General features: G+C 38.8%; 1 protein-coding gene across 1 annotated transcript in view; it reads right to left on the bottom strand.

The window, feature by feature from the left end:
* The window catches only part of LOC133980375 (transmembrane channel-like protein 3), a 44,565-nt gene that overhangs the window by 7,520 nt on the left and 18,314 nt on the right, over positions 1–18,731 (bottom strand). The window contains exons 6-16 of the mRNA XM_062419082.1: positions 13,904–14,002; positions 13,250–13,392; positions 10,709–10,856; positions 10,485–10,528; positions 9,420–9,567; positions 7,477–7,586; positions 7,296–7,374; positions 6,081–6,344; positions 5,205–5,333; positions 3,351–3,418; positions 2,861–2,989 (exon numbers count right to left, since the gene is read on the bottom strand). Coding sequence (XP_062275066.1) covers positions 2,861–2,989; positions 3,351–3,418; positions 5,205–5,333; positions 6,081–6,344; positions 7,296–7,374; positions 7,477–7,586; positions 9,420–9,567; positions 10,485–10,528; positions 10,709–10,856; positions 13,250–13,392; positions 13,904–14,002 — 1,361 coding nt within the window. The remainder of the gene's footprint in view (positions 1–2,860; positions 2,990–3,350; positions 3,419–5,204; positions 5,334–6,080; positions 6,345–7,295; positions 7,375–7,476; positions 7,587–9,419; positions 9,568–10,484; positions 10,529–10,708; positions 10,857–13,249; positions 13,393–13,903; positions 14,003–18,731) is intronic.

The raw sequence follows: 18,731 nt of genomic DNA, 5'->3' as shown, positions 1-18,731 counted from the left end.
GTTTTCCCATTTGTTGTCCTGTCTCATATTTCAGATCTGATTCAGTTCCAACATGTGGTGACGTAATTTGAGAAGTTGAGAAAAGGTAGTGAACTCCTGCTGCTATAGTTTGATGTAGCCTCCCAAACTACCAGAAGTCAGCCATGACACAGCTTCCGGAAGCCGACCAATCAGAACGGAGTAGGCTTATCGGGAGGGGGGCCTTAAAGAGACAGGAGCTAAATCTGCCTGTTTTAGACAGAGGCTGAACTGAGGGACTGTGTAAAGGGCCAGTATAAGATGAATAACTATTTCTTTTAACTGTATGTCATGCAAATGTATTCCAGTAGAGCCCTGGAACATAAATACAGACTTGTACATGTGCAGAATATGTCGTCTTTAAGTGTACAACTTGATTCAGGACATTCTTAGCCTAGTGTAGCATAAAGACTGAAAGCAGGTGGAAACAGCTAGCCTAGCTCTGTCCCAAGATCAGAAATACAAACACTGTCCACAGCAAATGTCTGCGTCACAATCTGGCTCCATCAGACCTGCTGGAGAGATCAGCTACCACACTGGCTGCTGCGTGTCCACCTGGCTCTTTCCTCGAATCTCCTCTTTCATTATGCTTCAGGTTTATTTTTGCCAGTCTGGTTCTGAAGTGTGAAATTCACTTGTGCATGTATATAAATATCTGTATTTTTCATTTGGCAAACACTTTTATCCAAAGCAACTTACAAACGAGGCAGACAATCAAGCGTCAGAGGACAGTCACTCAAAAGAGCCATGGTAGCTGATTTATTCACTTTGAATTATGGATTCATTTGTTACTGACTTTGTTTTAATATATATACATATACAGCAAGACAATTTTTTTGCGTTTCTAATTAGTGATCAACAGAGAGAGAGAGAGAAGCAGAGAGAGAGTCTCATTTAAACGTCTGTTCAGTCTCCTGCTCTCTATAATCACATACACTGTTTTAATGCAGCTAAATCCACCATATAGTTCTTATTTACATTCATTTGGTTTGTTGTCAGTTAGAAATGTGAAATATGATCACAGCTCATAAATACCACCTGTTAACTCACTACATCATCTGACAAAATGAACAGGTTAATGACAGCAGCTGTGCTTATTCAAGTCATATTCAGACCACGACCACAAAGCATCTGTTACCCTCTAAACATGCTGCGAATGTATTCAGTATGTTTGCTGAGCAAGAAAAAATCTGAAAAAACAACTCTGAACTATATCAGAAATGAGAACATATGCTCAGCTTCTGAAATGTTTCCAGTGGACATTGCAGCAGCAACAGAGCCACAGTGCAGCTGGATCCTGTGAACATTAGGAGACAAGCTCACTTATATATGTCATTTGTTTAATCCAGGACAGAGCAAGGCTAGCTGTGGCCTCTGTCTGCAGCCATGCTATACTAGACTAACCACATCCCAGCTCAAGCTCTGTACATAATAAAAATACATGACTCATATTATTTATTTACATCTTACATCTGTGGTACTTTACAGTGATGTTGGGTGTGGTGCTCCTGTGTGAGTGTGATTCAAAGACAGCATTCACCTTTGACCCACACATTCACACCTGTGACAGTCCGCAGGAAAACAATTCTGTTCCTATTTTAGCAGCTGCATTTCTTGTTTGAGGTCAGGAATACCAGACTATTTCAATGATGCTGAAACAACATCCTTATTATCACCAACAGAAATATTGTCAGTGATACACACATTCAAGTGTCTCAGTGCTCATTATATTAGATTATATGAGTGGTTATGAGTAGGTAGCGTATAAAAGGCTCTCCCTCCTTCAGCAGAACTGTGTTTAATGGCGCACATGAAGTGTTCTTTCAGCTGTATCATGGATTGTGTGTGTGAGTGTGGGTGCTTGTATTTTCCAGCACATCTGGGAGTGACTGATAAGGACTCAAAGAGGCAATGACAGCATCGTTACATAAATCAGTGTGGGCTGAGGGCCTTAGGCCTGTGTGCATGTGTGTGTGTGTGTGTGTGTTTGTGTGTGTGTGTGTGCGTGCGTGCGTGCGTGTGTGTCTGTCATAGGCTTCAGGGACAAATTTCAGACTAAAGACCAGTTGATTGGGGATGGCTTGTCAAAAATCTATGTCCCAATTGGGAAAAAGATGATTTTTGGGTCAGTGGTTATGGTTGGGGTTAGGTTTGGGGTGCATTTACAGGAACTGAATGTAAGTCTCTGTAATGTCCCCAAAAGTCACCTAAGACTGTGTGTGTGTGTGTGTGTGTGTGTGTGTGTGTGTTTGTGTGTGTGCGTGCGTGCATGCGTGCGTGCGTGTGTGTGTGTGTGTGTGTGTGTGTGTGTGTGTGTGTGTGTGTGTGTGCGTGTGTGTGTGCGTGTGTTTAAAATGAAAAAAGATGAGACATATAAACTGAAAACCAAGGTTCATAATGTGTAATATGAGCAGTGTGCTGATGCAGGTTCAGCTTTATCAAAAAGAGGATCACATGCACACACTATGCTGAGCTTACACAGGAAGGCATGTGTGACATAAGAGAACATACACCCAATCGTGTGTCTTTTCAATCTGGAAGTCTGTGTAAGATCAAGCACGTTTATGTGTCCTTTATATGTTCATATGATGAAACATGACTGTGTTCTTTTTCCGTTAAACTATTAGAATGACATTCATATTATTATGTATAATACATTAGTCCTCATCATTTTTGGACAAAAGTCATGCTGTTATTACCAGGGAGCAATTTCTGTTATTACCAGTAAAAAGTTAAGAGTCCACACACTGGATTTTAGCTTAGAACTCTGCCTGGGTAACAAAACCACCATATAACTACAAACGTACATGTGTATATGTGTGTGTGTGTATATGTGTCAGACCTGGACGCTCTGAACACCTGCTGATGGGGAACATTACAGGTGAGGACAGCCCAGCTTCTCAAATACATCAGACCAATCAGCTTCAACACGTTAAAGGCAGGAAGACAAGGAGAGAAAAAAGCTCCCATCCTGGATGAAAAAAAAAAAAAAAAAGAAATGTCAGTAATGATACACAGACACAGCTACTGGGGGTCACACCTCATATAAAAGACATTACACTCAGTGGCTCATGGGTTCACTTCATTATCTTCATTGCTGTGAGGCGACATTTCGGAAATGAGCTGAGGAAATACAGTGGAGCTGGACACAGTGCTGTGATGGAGAGAATATAGGGTCATGGAGACTGGTCAGCAGCAGCCAGACTATTAACTCTGAATTAGATCCTCTATTACACACACAGTGGCAAGACAGAGGTGATGTGATGGAATTTAAAGATGTCCTCAACATTTCAATTTCTGTCAGGTTGTTTTAGAAGATTCTTCTGACTTACCAGATCATCCCTTGGTTATAAATCAGATGCAAGACATTCTCAGCTATTTTGAATTCTCCATATTCAGGCTGAGAAGAGACACAAAAATCGTTATTGTTGTGATTTTTGGGTTATTTACACCTTAATGTGATAAGAATATGTTTGTTCTTTTGGTTTTAAACTTTCACAGCGTTACATTTCACTGCTTTTCCATTTCAGCATTTGTAGTAAAAAATCCATAGAAACAGATCATGGTGGGACCCTAAGACTCTTTACTGAGACCTGAACTGAGCTCTTTAACCTCTAAATCTCAGACTAAACAACAACACATGTTTTGTAGCATTCTGAGTATTTGTCTAAAAAAGGTCTCCACCCCCAATACAGTGGAAGTGAACAAAATGATGTTTGTTGTATCTCACAGAACTGAAAAACTACATTTTAAACAATTTCTCAGTATACTCATGGAATTATTCCTTTTGGAATTATGACTGGCAGATACAAGCAGACTGTTATTGAGTTAATTCCAGTCAGAGATAGAAATCTGACAACCTTAACAAATGAAACCAAAACTATTTGTACAGTTTGATAATAACAGATTTGTGTGATTTTTTGTGTGATTTGAGCAAACTGACACTTTAAAGGTGCAGTGTGTAGTATTTAGTGGCATCTAGCAGAACAGACTTGGCAGAAATGGAATATAATATTCATAAGTATGTTTTAATTAGTGTGTAATCACCTGAAAATAAGAATCATTGTATGTTCATTACCATAGAATGAACACTTAAGTACAGAGCCCTACAGTAGTTAAACTGCACAGAGAACAACAAAACAGAGGTCTTTCCGTCGTTCCTCAGTGAGCTGGCTGCACAGCTGCTCAGGTATTTCCCCGAAACTGACAGGTCAGACAGTTGGATACGTCATCTATTTACAGCTCTGCCTGCTTCTTTATCAATATCTGAACAGGAGAGTCTCATTGAGATTTCAACCAATGGATCCCTGAAAATGGAATTTAATCAGAAAGCCACTGCCAGATTTCTGGATCGGACTGTGCACAGAACAGCCTGCACTGGCCAAACGCGCTGTCAAGACCTTGATGCCCTTTGCGACCACGTACTTGTGTGAGAGTGGATTCTCATCTCTGACAAGCATGAAAACAAAATACAGAGCGAGACTTTGTGTGGAGAACAATTTAAGGCTCAGACTTTCTCAAATTCAGCCAAATATTGCAGAGTCTCAAGCAAACCCTTCTCATTAAAGCTGTGGTGAGTTTGTACTTCAGTTTGACTGAATATGTTCTAGAAATGTTTGGTAGATTTCTTTTTTCAAAATTGAACTGGTGTTGCTCACTTAAAATGCTGGTAAAAATGGATCTATTTGGTGAAAAATAAAATAATATAGAAATAATTTAAGGGATTTTATTTAATGTGTTATATATGTGTGAGTGTGTGTGTGTGTGTGTGTGTGTGTGTGTGTGTGTGTGTGTGTGTGTGTGTGTGTGTGTGTGTGTGTGTGTGTGTGTGTGTGTGTGTGTGTGTGTGTGGTGGTGGTGGTGGTGGTGGTGGTGGTGGTGGGGGGGCTTACAGACAGGTTTTTTGTGTGTGCGGGAGTAGGGGGTACATGGCTGAAGGGGTACGTGGCTGTAAAGAGTTTGGGAACCACTGTCCTACACACTTGGAAGTGGAGAAAGGTGTATTCATTTGGTTGCAATCCGCACACTTCACTACTAAATGCCACTATATTCTACACAACAATACCTTTAAGTCAGCCCATCTAAATAAGAGTGATTAAGCGCTATCAGTTCAGCCTTAAAATAATATGCATTGACAGAGTGCTAGATGGTTAGGAAAATGAGTCAAGAGACAGTGTACAACTTACAAACTTGCTCTCTAAATCCCAGCAGCAGCAGTCACTCAGGTAGCGAACCACCAAACCTCTGATGAAGTCAATAAGCAGGATGCTGGCCACTGTGAAGATCATATCAATGATGGATAGCTTCAGCATCTCCTGGAAACAAACATACACATATTTTATTGTATATTTTATCATTCTCCAATTCATATACCAATAAACTTTCAATCACAAAAATGAAAGTCATAAAGGTCTAAAAGTCTGTCATGATACAATTTGTGCAAATTTATATTTTGATTAATAACATATAAATCAAAATATATTAATATAAACTCCATAAAAATTAGATCAATGGTTACTTTATTCAATAAAGTAACACATAATATTATTCAGTAGATTTAAGATAAGAAACTGATGTTGATGATTATGATGTCTAAAAAGGGCATTATCTCCCACACAGTTATTTCAATAATAATGTATTGCTGCTCAATTATAGAGAAGTGGCACATACATAGTATCCATTATTTTATTTCAAATTAGCGGAGAGTGTCCAAATACTTTAGGTGTGGACTATATTTTCAAACTGTAGCATATGAAACTATCTGCATGGTTAGATACCACAGGTGATATGAGAGAAAATCTGTTATTATAAGTATGATAAGTGAGGTGACCCTTTAAGCTAGTTTTAAAGATGCTAAAAATCTTGACAAAACTTTTGCACACGTCAGTCACACCAAGCCATGTTTTGCTATCAGATGTTGGCCACATTGAAAACTAAAAAAATACAAAATAAAAATGATGAATTGTGTATTGAGACTTGTTTGTGTCCAGTAGCTGCTGCTCAGCTGTGTATCTTGAAATCCTTCCTGTAAACTGCCATGTGAATCAACCAGTAAAGACAACCTGTCCCACGTAGGTCTCCCAGCACTGGTCCTGTTGAGAGCGTGTGTTCTTCTCAAATAGAGCTGTCTGATTGGTCACTGTCCCCGAGCTGCTCCTACTGCTGTTGGTAACATCCAGCACCGTGGTGATGGTTGCTACGGTGCTGTTACGATGCTCAGAGACAGAGATCTCAGACACCAGGGTAGACAGACTGTCCACCTCTGGCTGGGAGATGGTGGCCAGGAAGGAGCTGGAGTCAGACCAGTTGCCTGGACTCACTGGGATCTGGAAAATACACAAATGCAGTGTACATCACCTGAGCAACCCAATTTCTTAAATTGTTAATTCATGTAATTAATGAAACTCAAGCTCACTAATTACCACATTATTTCTCATTAGTTTACAAAAATGTAGACATGATTGAAGTCTTGATGAACAACAGCCACTATAGATGTAGCTGTTGGACGAGCACTTTTCATAATTTAAATAAGCCAAGTTTTATAGGTAGGTGTATATTTTGTAACTTTGGTCAGAGCTAAGGTAGCTGTTTCCCTTTGCTTCAATCCATTATGCTAAGCTAGGCTAACTCTGGCTAAATCTGTCTAATCTCACTCTTTTAGAAATACGCATATTTCTAAAAATGTTAAACTATTGTTTTCATAACTAATAATAATCATTTTAACACACATAACACATAAAAACATACAGTAACACTTTTGGGTGAAATAACATAGTCATTAAATAAGTATTTATAAGATTATGTACCTGATGTTCATCACCAACTGACTTGAATGATACGATTAAAGGGTCAGTTCACTCAGATTTCCATACATTTTTACACCTGCAACTACTGACATTGCACAATCCGTAAAGGTTTGGAACCTATCTCTAATCGCTGATCTACCCAGTGAGATAAATACATGGATCAGTTAGACAGCATCAAGTATTACCTCCAGTGACATGCACAACTGGGAATGGGGATATTGTTTCTGGAGAGATGTTGCTTTTGGGGGAGAATTAACATAATTCCACTCACCACAATTGTATTGAGGTGGTGACACAACTTTCAGGGGTTGATATCTCAAACCTTTGGAGCAGTGTTTTTGTCATTTCAGTGGACTTAACCTTTATGCTCTCTACAACAGACAGTTTTTATAATACAACCACATCATCGGATCTCAGGAATGAAAGATTCTTAACTGAAAGGACTGATGGCGAGAGTGTGTCTATACTCACAGCAGAGCTCATACTGTTGACCTTATCAAGGAGAGCAATAATGAGGCTGTAGAGATTCCCCAGGTATAAAACAAGCACTCTGTGAACAAATAACCACATGGCCACTGTTACTGCGCTGTTAGAGCTGTGATGTATTATATAGTGGGTCATTAATGCCGCATTGGGCAGCAGTGGGGAGTACCTGGCCAGCTGGAATCGCAGCGACGTTCGTGGGTGATACATCTCCAACTGAGCCACCAGCTCAAAGGCAGACGGAGCTATCATGGTGATGAGAGACACCACCACACTCACCTGAAGGGAGAGAGAGAGAATGTGATGGTCACAGACATGGTTGTTAATCTATAATTCATCCAGTGAAATACAGTATATGTAGATATTACATTGTGAACAATTAAAATGTCTCAATAATCTGTCTTTTTTTCCCTTTTTTTATTTGAGTGAGCAAGGATACAAACATATAACTTTTCATCATATTCATCATTCATTATCGAAATTAAATTACATATATTTGATCTGCTTAATTTGCTTGACCACTAACTTCTATACAATCTCAATCATTCATCAAAGGAATTTTATTATCTTCACCGACTCAATTATACACACAGACGAAAACAGACATTCAATTGCAGGCATACACCCAAGTACACAAACACCACCAACACGTACAGACAAGAAGACAGAACTAATTATATTGAAAAACAGCAAAATAAATAATAAGAAATAAACGATAAAACTATAAAAATACAAAACAAAAAAAGACTAAAAACAACAACCATAAAAACAGCAACAAAAAAAACAACCCACGAGGCTCCTTTAATTTATATATGTTGATCATTTGTGATTCCTTATTCTGTGACTCCTCTCGCTCTACAAAGAACCACAGATTAAACTCCATACTCGTTGGAAAAGTTACTCTTTGTTGTTATCTTCCAATACCGTCCTTTTAATGTTCAGATAGTATTTCATTCATGTTTTCCATTGTTGAATTGATAGTGCTTCTGTGTTTTTCCAATTTTGCAGTATTCATTTCTTATAAAGTAAAGATGAGAAAAAGGATGTCTTTCTCTCTCAATATTTTAAAAGATGAAAACGACTGGTGAGAATGTTGATCTTACAAACCGTTCACAGCCAGTTTTCAACGTCCTCTTGAGTCTTCCTAATCTTTTCACAGTCTTTATAGACAGACTGTTAGTATAATGAACACATGAACATGAACCAAAATGGAAAGAATTGTAATAAGATTGTGGATCGTGATCCTGCCTGAAAAAAATTGTGATGTAATATTTTTGCCATAAGAGTAGTTATATCAATAAAATCCTAATGATTTTCATCCCTATTCATGTCACATGGAGGTGTGAGGATTTGTTGCTTTTCATATCAATGTCCATTGAATATATATTGAGTGTAGGAGCCGCATTTAAGTTTATTTAGTTTATATCTGTTTTCAGGACATATTGATTAGTTAAGATGAATTATTGATTAAAAAGGATGAATTTTATTTGTATCAGTAAGTGAGCACCTTCCTCCCTCCTCAGGTGGTGAGGGCGAGGCTTAACCTTTAAGTTGGAAGAATGACGTAAGACGCGGTGATGGCAGTGAAGAGGCGATATTGTCATTGAACACAGCATCATCTGATTAAATGGACTCACGAAAAAACATGTTTTCATGTTTGACAATAAATTCTAATCATCTGTGAAACACAAAAATAAATAGGACACAGGAGTTAAAGGACAAACTCATTGGTAGGATTTTCTGCCACTACATTAAGAGCTTTTTTCAATAAGTAATCTGAAGACATCACTTTGGGTTTAATAGTCAGAGCTGTACTTCTAATATGACTTTCTAAACTATAATGTTACTGATTATTAGTTGGGGCACTATATCAGTTGTCAGACGTGAATAATAATAGATGGTGCAGAGCTGAACAGCTGCTCCTGGAGTCATGAAGCTGAAACAGCAGCCTGTTTGAAGTTAAATGAAATGATCAGCTGTCACTGATAGATGGAAGCTTTTTTTCCACTGCATCAGTGTCAGGCCTCCACTTTCATTGATTCTTTGGAAATGTATTATATGTTGGATAATCTAATCTAACTAATGATGATGATTTCTGCTCCGCTCTGCTACCTCATTCTTCTCCCACAGTGTCAGCTCCTGCTTCTCCTGCTCCAGTTTCTGAGAACGGTCCACCACAAAGTAGATGATGTAGATGCTGCCGGCCAGAGACAGCAGCACCAGGATGTTGGCTAAGATACGCAGGCTGATCAGAACGGCCCTGAAGAAAACACACAGAAATCAATTTTATCTTTATAATTTAAAAAACGCATCAAAGTAGTTACAACAACACATCATTTTCCCCATTAAGGCTCACTTCTATGAAGGTAGAATAGTGGCATAAAGAATACAAATCTTAGAGTTTGGAATTGGAACTTCCGATCCGCAAAACTGCAAAAAAAACTAATTGCAAGTGTCATTTTATACTCACAAAACTGCACCAAGGGATGTGCATTTGAATCTTCCTATTTGCGCACTAAGTTGCGTCATCCTTCTTACGTGATTTTTGGCACGATTCTTTGGCACATTTTTGGATGAGGTAACTGAGCGCACAAATAGGAAGATTCAGAAGTTACAAGTGCAAATCATAGTCTGCTAGTCTTTGTCTTTATGGCACTATTCTGCCTTCACACACTTCATCCTGATCTTATTTAATATACTACATTTGTGGATTGTGGTTCAAATCTATCCATCTGAAGGTCTTGCCATAGTAGACGATCATTGTTGTAGTAATTAGTTCATCATAGAAGACAGGACAACACTAAGTGATATCTAGGCTTGTTTACAACCTAAATGTTGGCTCCTGCTCTGCTCAGTGTGTTTGATTGAAGGAAGACATCTAACCACAGTAACTGAGATATGGAGTGGGAAAACACTCATGGATCCCATTTTAATATCCTCTGTCACTCCAGTGATGTCCTTTTAACAATTCACAGTCCATCTCTATGCTTTATGTGAGGATGCATGAACATAACTATATAGATTTAACATGCTAGACGCTGTAAATCAGCTGGATTTGAAAATGTTTCAAAGAGGAAACAAGTGAGGAAGTTGATGAAGTCACAATCTGGTTGTTTCTGCTGACTCAGAATCGTGAACATGTAGAGAAAACAAGACACAAGAACATCAGACACCTACAGACTGGTATCCTTCTTCTTTTCCTGCTCCTCGACAATGGCTTCCTGCACAGAAAAACATTTGGTATCATGTGTTAGAGGGTAAAAAAGAAGCTAAGGCTCATTCTTTATTTCTACGTTAGTGCTCTCTGCATGAAAAGCATGAGAGATACACAAGAATACAAGCAGAGAAAAGAGATGTCCCTGGTTTGAGGATGAATAAAACAGCATTAAAGTCTAACTGACCCTGATGTTGTTGACGATGGCAGCTCCTTTGCTCTCTGCAGCCTCTGGGTTTCCTATCAGGTAATCCCAGGCACAGAAAACCCTCCAGCAGAATGTGAAGTTCTCATCAGAGGCGCTGGCCAAGCTCAGACGTGAGTTCTTGGCCATTCTGCAGGACAAATCAACAAATCCAGGTCAGATCCCATGTAGAATTGTATATTTATGATTGATAGAGGATGAATTATTTTGGTGACCTCTTAACCCTTCCTCTGGCACCATCATCAGGTTAAAATACACATTCACAGCCTACACAATTTTTTTTTTACATCTAGTCTAATCAGTATATTGATGTGAAATTTACAAAGCAAGGTCTTATGGGAATACCACATTGACTTTTCCTATGTGGACTGCCTCAGGACAAACCTACTACTTATAAAGCTGGAAGAATGATAAATTATTATTAGATATTAGATATGCTGTTCAGTATTGTTGAGTGTAATGAATGACTCAAGGAGACACTGGAGGGGCTTTAGACTGTTAAGGTTACATCCATAGACTGTATATAAAGATGGACGTAGCGTGGCATGACGTCACCTATTAGGTTTGAATTGCAGCCAGTTTGAAGCCCAGAGTTACAGTTTACAGTCAGCATCATCTTTTATATTTGGAATGTATTTAAAGAAAAAAAAGGGAGCACCACCATGAAATCAAACAATATAAAATATTTATGTCTTACTTTCTTACTTTCTTATTATTATTATTTTCTGATTATTTTATATAACCATCCAATCAACTTATTAATTACGCATGTGTCTTTGTAAGTTTCAGACTGACGCAGTTGTCATTTTCTCGCCCTGCAACCACGTTGTCTAAATAGCAAATGCACTTGCACTGGTCTGTGCACCCATGGGCGTGTTGGTCTAAAAATGAAGTGAGGTCAGGCACATTGGTGGCGCGTTGCTATTTTAAGGCAGAGGAAAGCGATAGTGCTGGATTTCAGAACCACTTCTGCTTCTGGAGGAAAGACACTCCGATTCCACTTAGTGATTTTATCAACAAGAAAATCATCTGAACATCTGTAGTTAAAACATCTGTATTAATCTGTTAATGAATGTGGGTGATTCTTACAGAGTCTGTTATCCTCTGCTGGTTATACTGTAGGACTGATATGTTGATAAATCTAAAGCCTCGGAGATGCTGCACAGAGCACAGTGACATTACACACAGCTGTTCACTGTTTATGAAATCAGCTGATGACACCAGACTGCTGCAGTATCACCACACACACCTTTATACTCATCAGACCGGTCAGTTATATCTCCATATTCTTAATTTTTATGAATTAAATGTCAGGTTAGCAGCTCATCAGCCAACTTTCTTTTCAGCAAAAGTAACTCATGTTTTATTCTTGAAACACATTGCTTGACAAATGCGCCATTATAATAGCTGCCAAAGTGACAGCGCTCCTGGATATTAAAGGGAATGGGAGATAACTCTGATTGGTTAACTGCGTTACACCCAAAACACACATATGATTAATGAGGGGACTTAAGTCCAATGCTTTTGGACCATGGGCCTGGCGCATTGACCATTTTCCCGCCGTTAAAATAGCAAAAGTGGATTTGGACACGCCCCAAAGGCTTGTGCTACACACTTCACGCGATGCTCAATAAATCGTTAAAATGGGGTCTTTGTGTGAAGCAGTTTAGACTCTGACTGATCAAGTTTTATAACACAGCCATAGGTAACAGATCATGATATCTTCCTCACTCTCTAGCTCTGTTAATTCATAGGTCAGCACTGTCAGAACAGTTTGCTTTTTGGTCAACAAGAAGAATTGACATGTCAATGATCAACAAAGTTAATAAATTGCAATAATAACAGAGGGAATTCCATTGAAATGAACTGATTTGAACATGAACAGTTTTAGATGCTGATGTGACCAGATCATTAGGGCCCCATCTTGCAGTCAGCGCACAACGGATGGAGGGCGTGGCACATGTGTCTTTGTTAGTTTGCCCGGCGCAGTTGTCATTTTCTCGCCCTGCGCCCACGTTGTCTAAATAGCAAATGCACTTGCACCAGTCTGTGAGCCTATGGGCGTGTTGGTCTCAAAATGAGGTGTGGTCAGGCGCATTGGTGGTGCGTTGCTATCTTGAGGCAGAGGAAAGCGATTGCGCTACTGACCAAAAAAAACAGATCTAAAGTCACTGGCGCATATGTCACTGTTATTAAAGGTGCATCATCAAGAGTCCAATATGCTCCTAGATAGGCTGGTGTGCAGCGCGCAGACACTGTGCTTGTTACACACACACGGACGCGCAGCAGCACACAAACATGCAAAACATCACAAATAAAAGGACCACAATGTGAACAAACACCTTTCAGTGAGCAACAAGTTGTGGACTTTTACTAACTGAATTGACTTAAACAGTAAATTGTTACAGCACACAACAAAGTCCTCTTTTGAAACAGACCTGATCAGCCTCAGGCGTCACATCACATGACAACATCATCAACTGTTATTCCATCAGTTTAAATTTTTAGAAATCTGATGATTACTTTCTTAACAGAATGATGAAACTGTAGGCAAACACTGCCATCCCAACCAGGAAGTAGGCGAGGGGCAACCGGTACCCTGCGCTGCCAATCTTCCTCACTCTTCCATAGTATCCATAGAATAACACAGAGTACTGCAGGTAGCCCTGTGGGAGCCACACACACACACACACACACACACACACACACACACACACACACACACACACACACACACACACACACACACACACACACACACACACACACATTTTGAATCGTACCATACATGAAAACTCTGACAGCTTTTTAGCACTGATAGATTCTATAGAGATAGGTGACTGACACACACCTGCTCACACAAACACAAAACTTTGGATTCATTATTATCTTAAAATGAAATACTGTATATTTACCAAAAAATACAATATTGGTATGTAATGACATTATTGGCTAATGGTAGAAATTTCACAGTGATAAGGGTTTTTACCAGCCCAGTACATAATTGTAAGCCTAAACTGCTATGGTAACTTTTATAAGAGGGGAATAGGGGAGTGGGGGGTAAATTGGTCCCGGAATAGAGGTCAGGGAGGCAGTAAAGTAATTTTGGAATAATGGTCCATTGTATCTGTAAGTAATGTGCTATTGACAGAGCAGTAAAAGGAGAGAGACACTTGCCCCAAGAGACCAGATGGTGTCCAGGTCCTGGGCTGAAGCCAGGTGCTCCTTGGGGATCGTTTTACTCCTCGTTGTTCCAAACGGAGCTCCAGCCAGCAGCTAGTACATACAAACACACACCACTTCACTGTGTTATGATAATAATACATCAGTTCTATTTTATATGATGAGAAACAAGGATATAATAGTTTGATTGAAATCATTTCTCATATGAAACAGATACTATTATAGCACCCAGCAGCAATGGGAAAACAATACTTTAATCTTTTTTTTTCCAAACAACACCTGAAGCTAAAATGTTTCAGCTTATTTGTCCACAAAAAAAACAGAGATGTAAAAATGATGTCTGGTTTTTACGATGAGTTACGTTCTCTTCTCACAATTTTTTGCCAAACAACAGATGTGTGCAGCTTCCCAGAGTCTGCTCACCACAGTTAAACTGGAAAGCTGTACTCAAAGACTGTATCTGATAACGTGCATTACAGCTGGAGACAACACACACAAGTGCTGGTGGATATGGATAATATAAAAAGACACAATAAACTAGCTCCGGCACATAACTGCTGTTTTTACATTTCTGTTTTAAATGAATATACAGTGTGTTAAATAGAGAGCTTTAGAGGTGTTGGTAGGTACATTTATGAAGTTTGGACAGGGTCAGGCTAGCTGTTTATGGAGCCCCAATTTAGTCACAATTCAATAATGAAATAAGATATGAAATAAATAACCATTATATATAATAAAACAGGTTTTTTATATTCAGTCTATTATTATGAAATATTATGCATACACGCTTAACTATTTATTTTTAATAATAATTAAACCATTTAATAAACTAAATGACTATATTGGGGTCCATAGCTGTTCCCCTCTTATTCCAGTTTTTATGGTAAGCTAGGCTAACCACATTGCCATGAATAATCAACTAATCGCAACAATTCCAGATGTATAATGTGAATTTTGTGAGTATGTGAAACATATTGGTGTGAGCAGACAACGTTGCAATGCTGCTCAATACAATGAATGAATACACATAAAACAATGCTTAACATAATCAGCCTGAGAGGAACTTAAATATTACCTCGGAGTTGAATACCCTTGGTGCTACAACAAAGTGAAAGAGAGTAGTGTATCTATGGTGTTACCCTAAAGGAGAGGCAAACTTAAGAAATAAAAAGTGAGTAATAATTAAAGTGGAGCGACCCTCCATTCCTCTCTTTGTTGCATAATTCACAGCACAGCACAGATATCAGATCTGACACAACAGCCATGATGTTTGATGTTGGATGAAATTACTCAGTAAGCAGAGGTGAGATAAAGGTGGGTGTGAGTCATAGGAGGGTTGGAACCAACAAATAAAGCAATAAGATTGGAGCACTAAAAATAGATAAGATAACTCATGTGTGGGGAAATTGCTTGTGTCTGTATGTCAGTGACAGTTATAAATCTAACAGCCATTTCCTTCTTTGTCCTTTGTGCTCATCTACGGTTTCTTCTTTTCCTCAAGCTGCTGTACAATCACCACATTTTACAAACTTCATGCTAAAGCCACCTCTGAAGTGCATTTTTACATTAACATTTTAAAACGATATACATACTGCAACATTAATAATGAAGCAAGAGCTTTATGTGCTATCCTTGAAGAAATTCTATTTTCATAAATCATTGAACTGGAGGATGTGAAGATTATTCAGGTAGCACCAAAAACTTGAGTAATTACACTGGAAAATGTGTTTTTGTATTTCTCATTTGTTGCATTTATGTAACAAATTGTTGTTGTTGATGTTGTTGTTGTTGGTGTTATGTAACTTGTTTTGCTGAAGAGATGGTAGTGTGACTTTTTTGGGATAGCAGTAAAGAGGATTTCATTTTTTTCCCCTTTACCCTTAGATTTGTATTATATTTCAGTCTTTCCTTGGTTATTAAATGTATAAAAAAACAAAAAAAAGTGAATTCAGCCATTTTCTTCTAAACACATTAAATAGGTCATAAATGTATTTCTCAAAAAGGTATAAAAAGCATTTCAACCATTTAGATTTGAACTGTGTTTCAACATTTCTGTGTTCAGGATTTAGTGGGCGGGTCTGAAACGTGCCGGTGATTGGCATAAACCCGCCCCTGCTGCTGTAGTGGTATAAATACATTCAGCGCACACTACTACTACAGTCTACAGTTAGCCAGTTAGCTTTGATTGACAGGTGACACTTGGTAGGGGGCGGGGTTTCAGAGAACTCGGCGGGCACGCCCACAGCGTTTGGGAGCAGAGACAGAGGCTGAGTTTTACACAACTTTGAAGCCTAATTTCATATATTTGGCAATTTTTTTTAATCATTCAAATTTGGCAGGGTGGTTAACACATTTTTCTGTGGTATGTCAAACTCAGAACACATATTTATTCTCACTTTACACGGAATTTAAAGAGATACAAGCTAATTGTTTGTCATTTATTATTATTTTATTTTTTTCCCATCACAGTCAATTCATTAGGCGTGTTTGGGCATAACACGCTGTTAACCAATCAGGGTGTCATCTCCCATTTCCTTTAATATCCAGGAGCGCTGTCACTTTGGCAGCTATTATAACGACGCATTTGTCAAGCAATGTGTTTCAAGAATAAAACATGAGTTACTTTTGCTAAAAAGAAAGTTGGCTGATGAGCTGCTAACCCGACGTATCATTCATAAGAAGAAAGAATATTGAGTTATAACTGACCGGTCTGATGAGTATAAAGGTGTGTGTGGTGATACTGCAGCAGTCTGGTGTCATCAGCTGATTTCATAAAACAGTGAACAGCTGTGTGTAATGTCACTGTGCTCTGTGCAGCATCTCAGAGGCTTTAGATTTATCAACATATCAGTCCTACAGTATAACCAGCAGAGGATAACAGACTCTGTTAGAATCACCCACATTCATTAACAGATTAATACAGATGTTTTAACCACAGATGTTCAGATGATTTTCTTGTTGATGAAATCACTAAGTGGAAGCGGAGCGTCTTTCCTCCAGAAGCAGACATTGTTCTCTTCAAAATCGTTGTTCAGTCATGGAGTAACAGGTAAACTCAGCAGGGTTTTAATTGTTGAAAGTATGTAAACCTGATCAATGTCATCTCAAAAATATGTGTTAAATATGGTTCAAAACTGTTTTAATCATGTTAACCCTTCATATAGTTGTTAGGCCTGTTCACAGCGGCACTCTCCAAGGTGCTGACCCCCCACTAACAAACATACACAATAGTGGAAAGCTCATTCTCATTGAATCTCTTATTTTTACAATGAATTAAATCTGATACATATTAAGACTAACCTATATGATGTTGATGTAATACTTTCTGGGTTTTCTTTGTATGTTTGTGTGCCGCTGCCTGTCCCTGTGTGTGTAACAGGCAGAGTGTAAAATCTTAATAATGCGCTCTTAAAATAACAGTGAAATATGCTTCAGTGACTTCAGACATGGGTTGGTTTTTTTTCTCAGTAGCAATTGCTTTCTTCTTCCTCAAAATAGCAACGCGCCACCAATGTGCCTGACCCTCACTTCATTTTGTGACCAACATGCCCATGGGTGCACATGCAACAGAGTTTTTGTTGTTTGTTGTTGATTCCACTTGCCTCCAATCACATTTTAGTTTGTACCTGTATTATGAATTCCCATTGGTTGGCGGGCCTGTCCATCGGCATAGTGCCAGTATGAGAGGATTGAGCCCATGGTAGGTTACATGAAGCACAGCGTTACATTAAATCTGTCAAAATAACGTAATTCAGTGACAGAGCTATCATAATAATATGTCCGACTATATTACAGAAAGTGGCGACTGCATTGTAATCACTTTAATGTGTCAAATTGTTTATATTTTGTCAGTGTTTATACTGTAGTTAGCTTCCTTAGCTCCTAAGCTAAGCTAACATTTACTAACTTTTCTATAGAGCTGTGCCTACGTGACTGACCAGTGGATTTCCATGCTGTATTCAGGTACATATTTTTGTTGTGTATGTATTTATCATAAGTTTCTTAATGAATAGTGCCAGTATGAGAGGATTGAGCCCATGAGCTGTGCCTTAACATTGCTGTGCCTACGTGACTGACCAGTGGATTTTCATGCTGTATTCAGGCAATAAACGGTCAAAAGTCGAAGAGTGTCGGTCCATACTTCACACAACACAACGCAGACTGAAGGAGACTGAACAACAGTTACACACAGACCAGTGCAAGTGCATTTGCTTAGACAACGCAGGCGCAGGGTGAGAAAATGACAACTGCGTCAGTCTGAAACTAACAAAGACACATGCGTCACGCCAGCCATCCACTGTGTGCCGAGCACAGGATGGGGCCCTAAGTGTTTTTGTAGATATAGATATAGAGGTGAAACATTATTTGTAGCTTTACAGGCAGAAATGAGAAATGTGTTTAGATATTTAACACTGAGCTGTGTAGAACATTTGTCTGGAGGAGGAATCATCTGTGGTACATCTGGACATGTGATGCTATCACCTGGTATCCAGTTAACATTATCAAGCATCATCATGCTGCCCGAGCACTAACAATGTGTTTGTATTTGAAGGAATTCATTTTGTTGTTGTTCTTGTTCTTCCAATACAAACACATTTTTGACAGCCTGCACATGCCTTAAAACTCATGAAAATGGAAAAATGTGTCAGACTTGGCGAAAAATCTGATATTTTACTGTTCGCAGTAATGGGCGTGGCAAAATGGCTTTACAGCGCCCTCTTGGCAAATTGTTTTGAATTTTCAATTTTGGCGCCATTTCCACGTCTCACACTTTAAAGAACTCCTCCTACAGATTTGACCCAATCCACTTCAAATTGGTTCA

The sequence above is a fragment of the Scomber scombrus genome, chromosome 1 (assembly GCF_963691925.1).
Source record: "Scomber scombrus chromosome 1, fScoSco1.1, whole genome shotgun sequence".
In the NCBI taxonomy this organism is placed as follows: Eukaryota; Metazoa; Chordata; class Actinopteri; order Scombriformes; family Scombridae; genus Scomber; species Scomber scombrus.
Note: the sequence above shows the minus strand (reverse complement) of the source record. Positions and strands in the feature narration are given on the sequence as shown.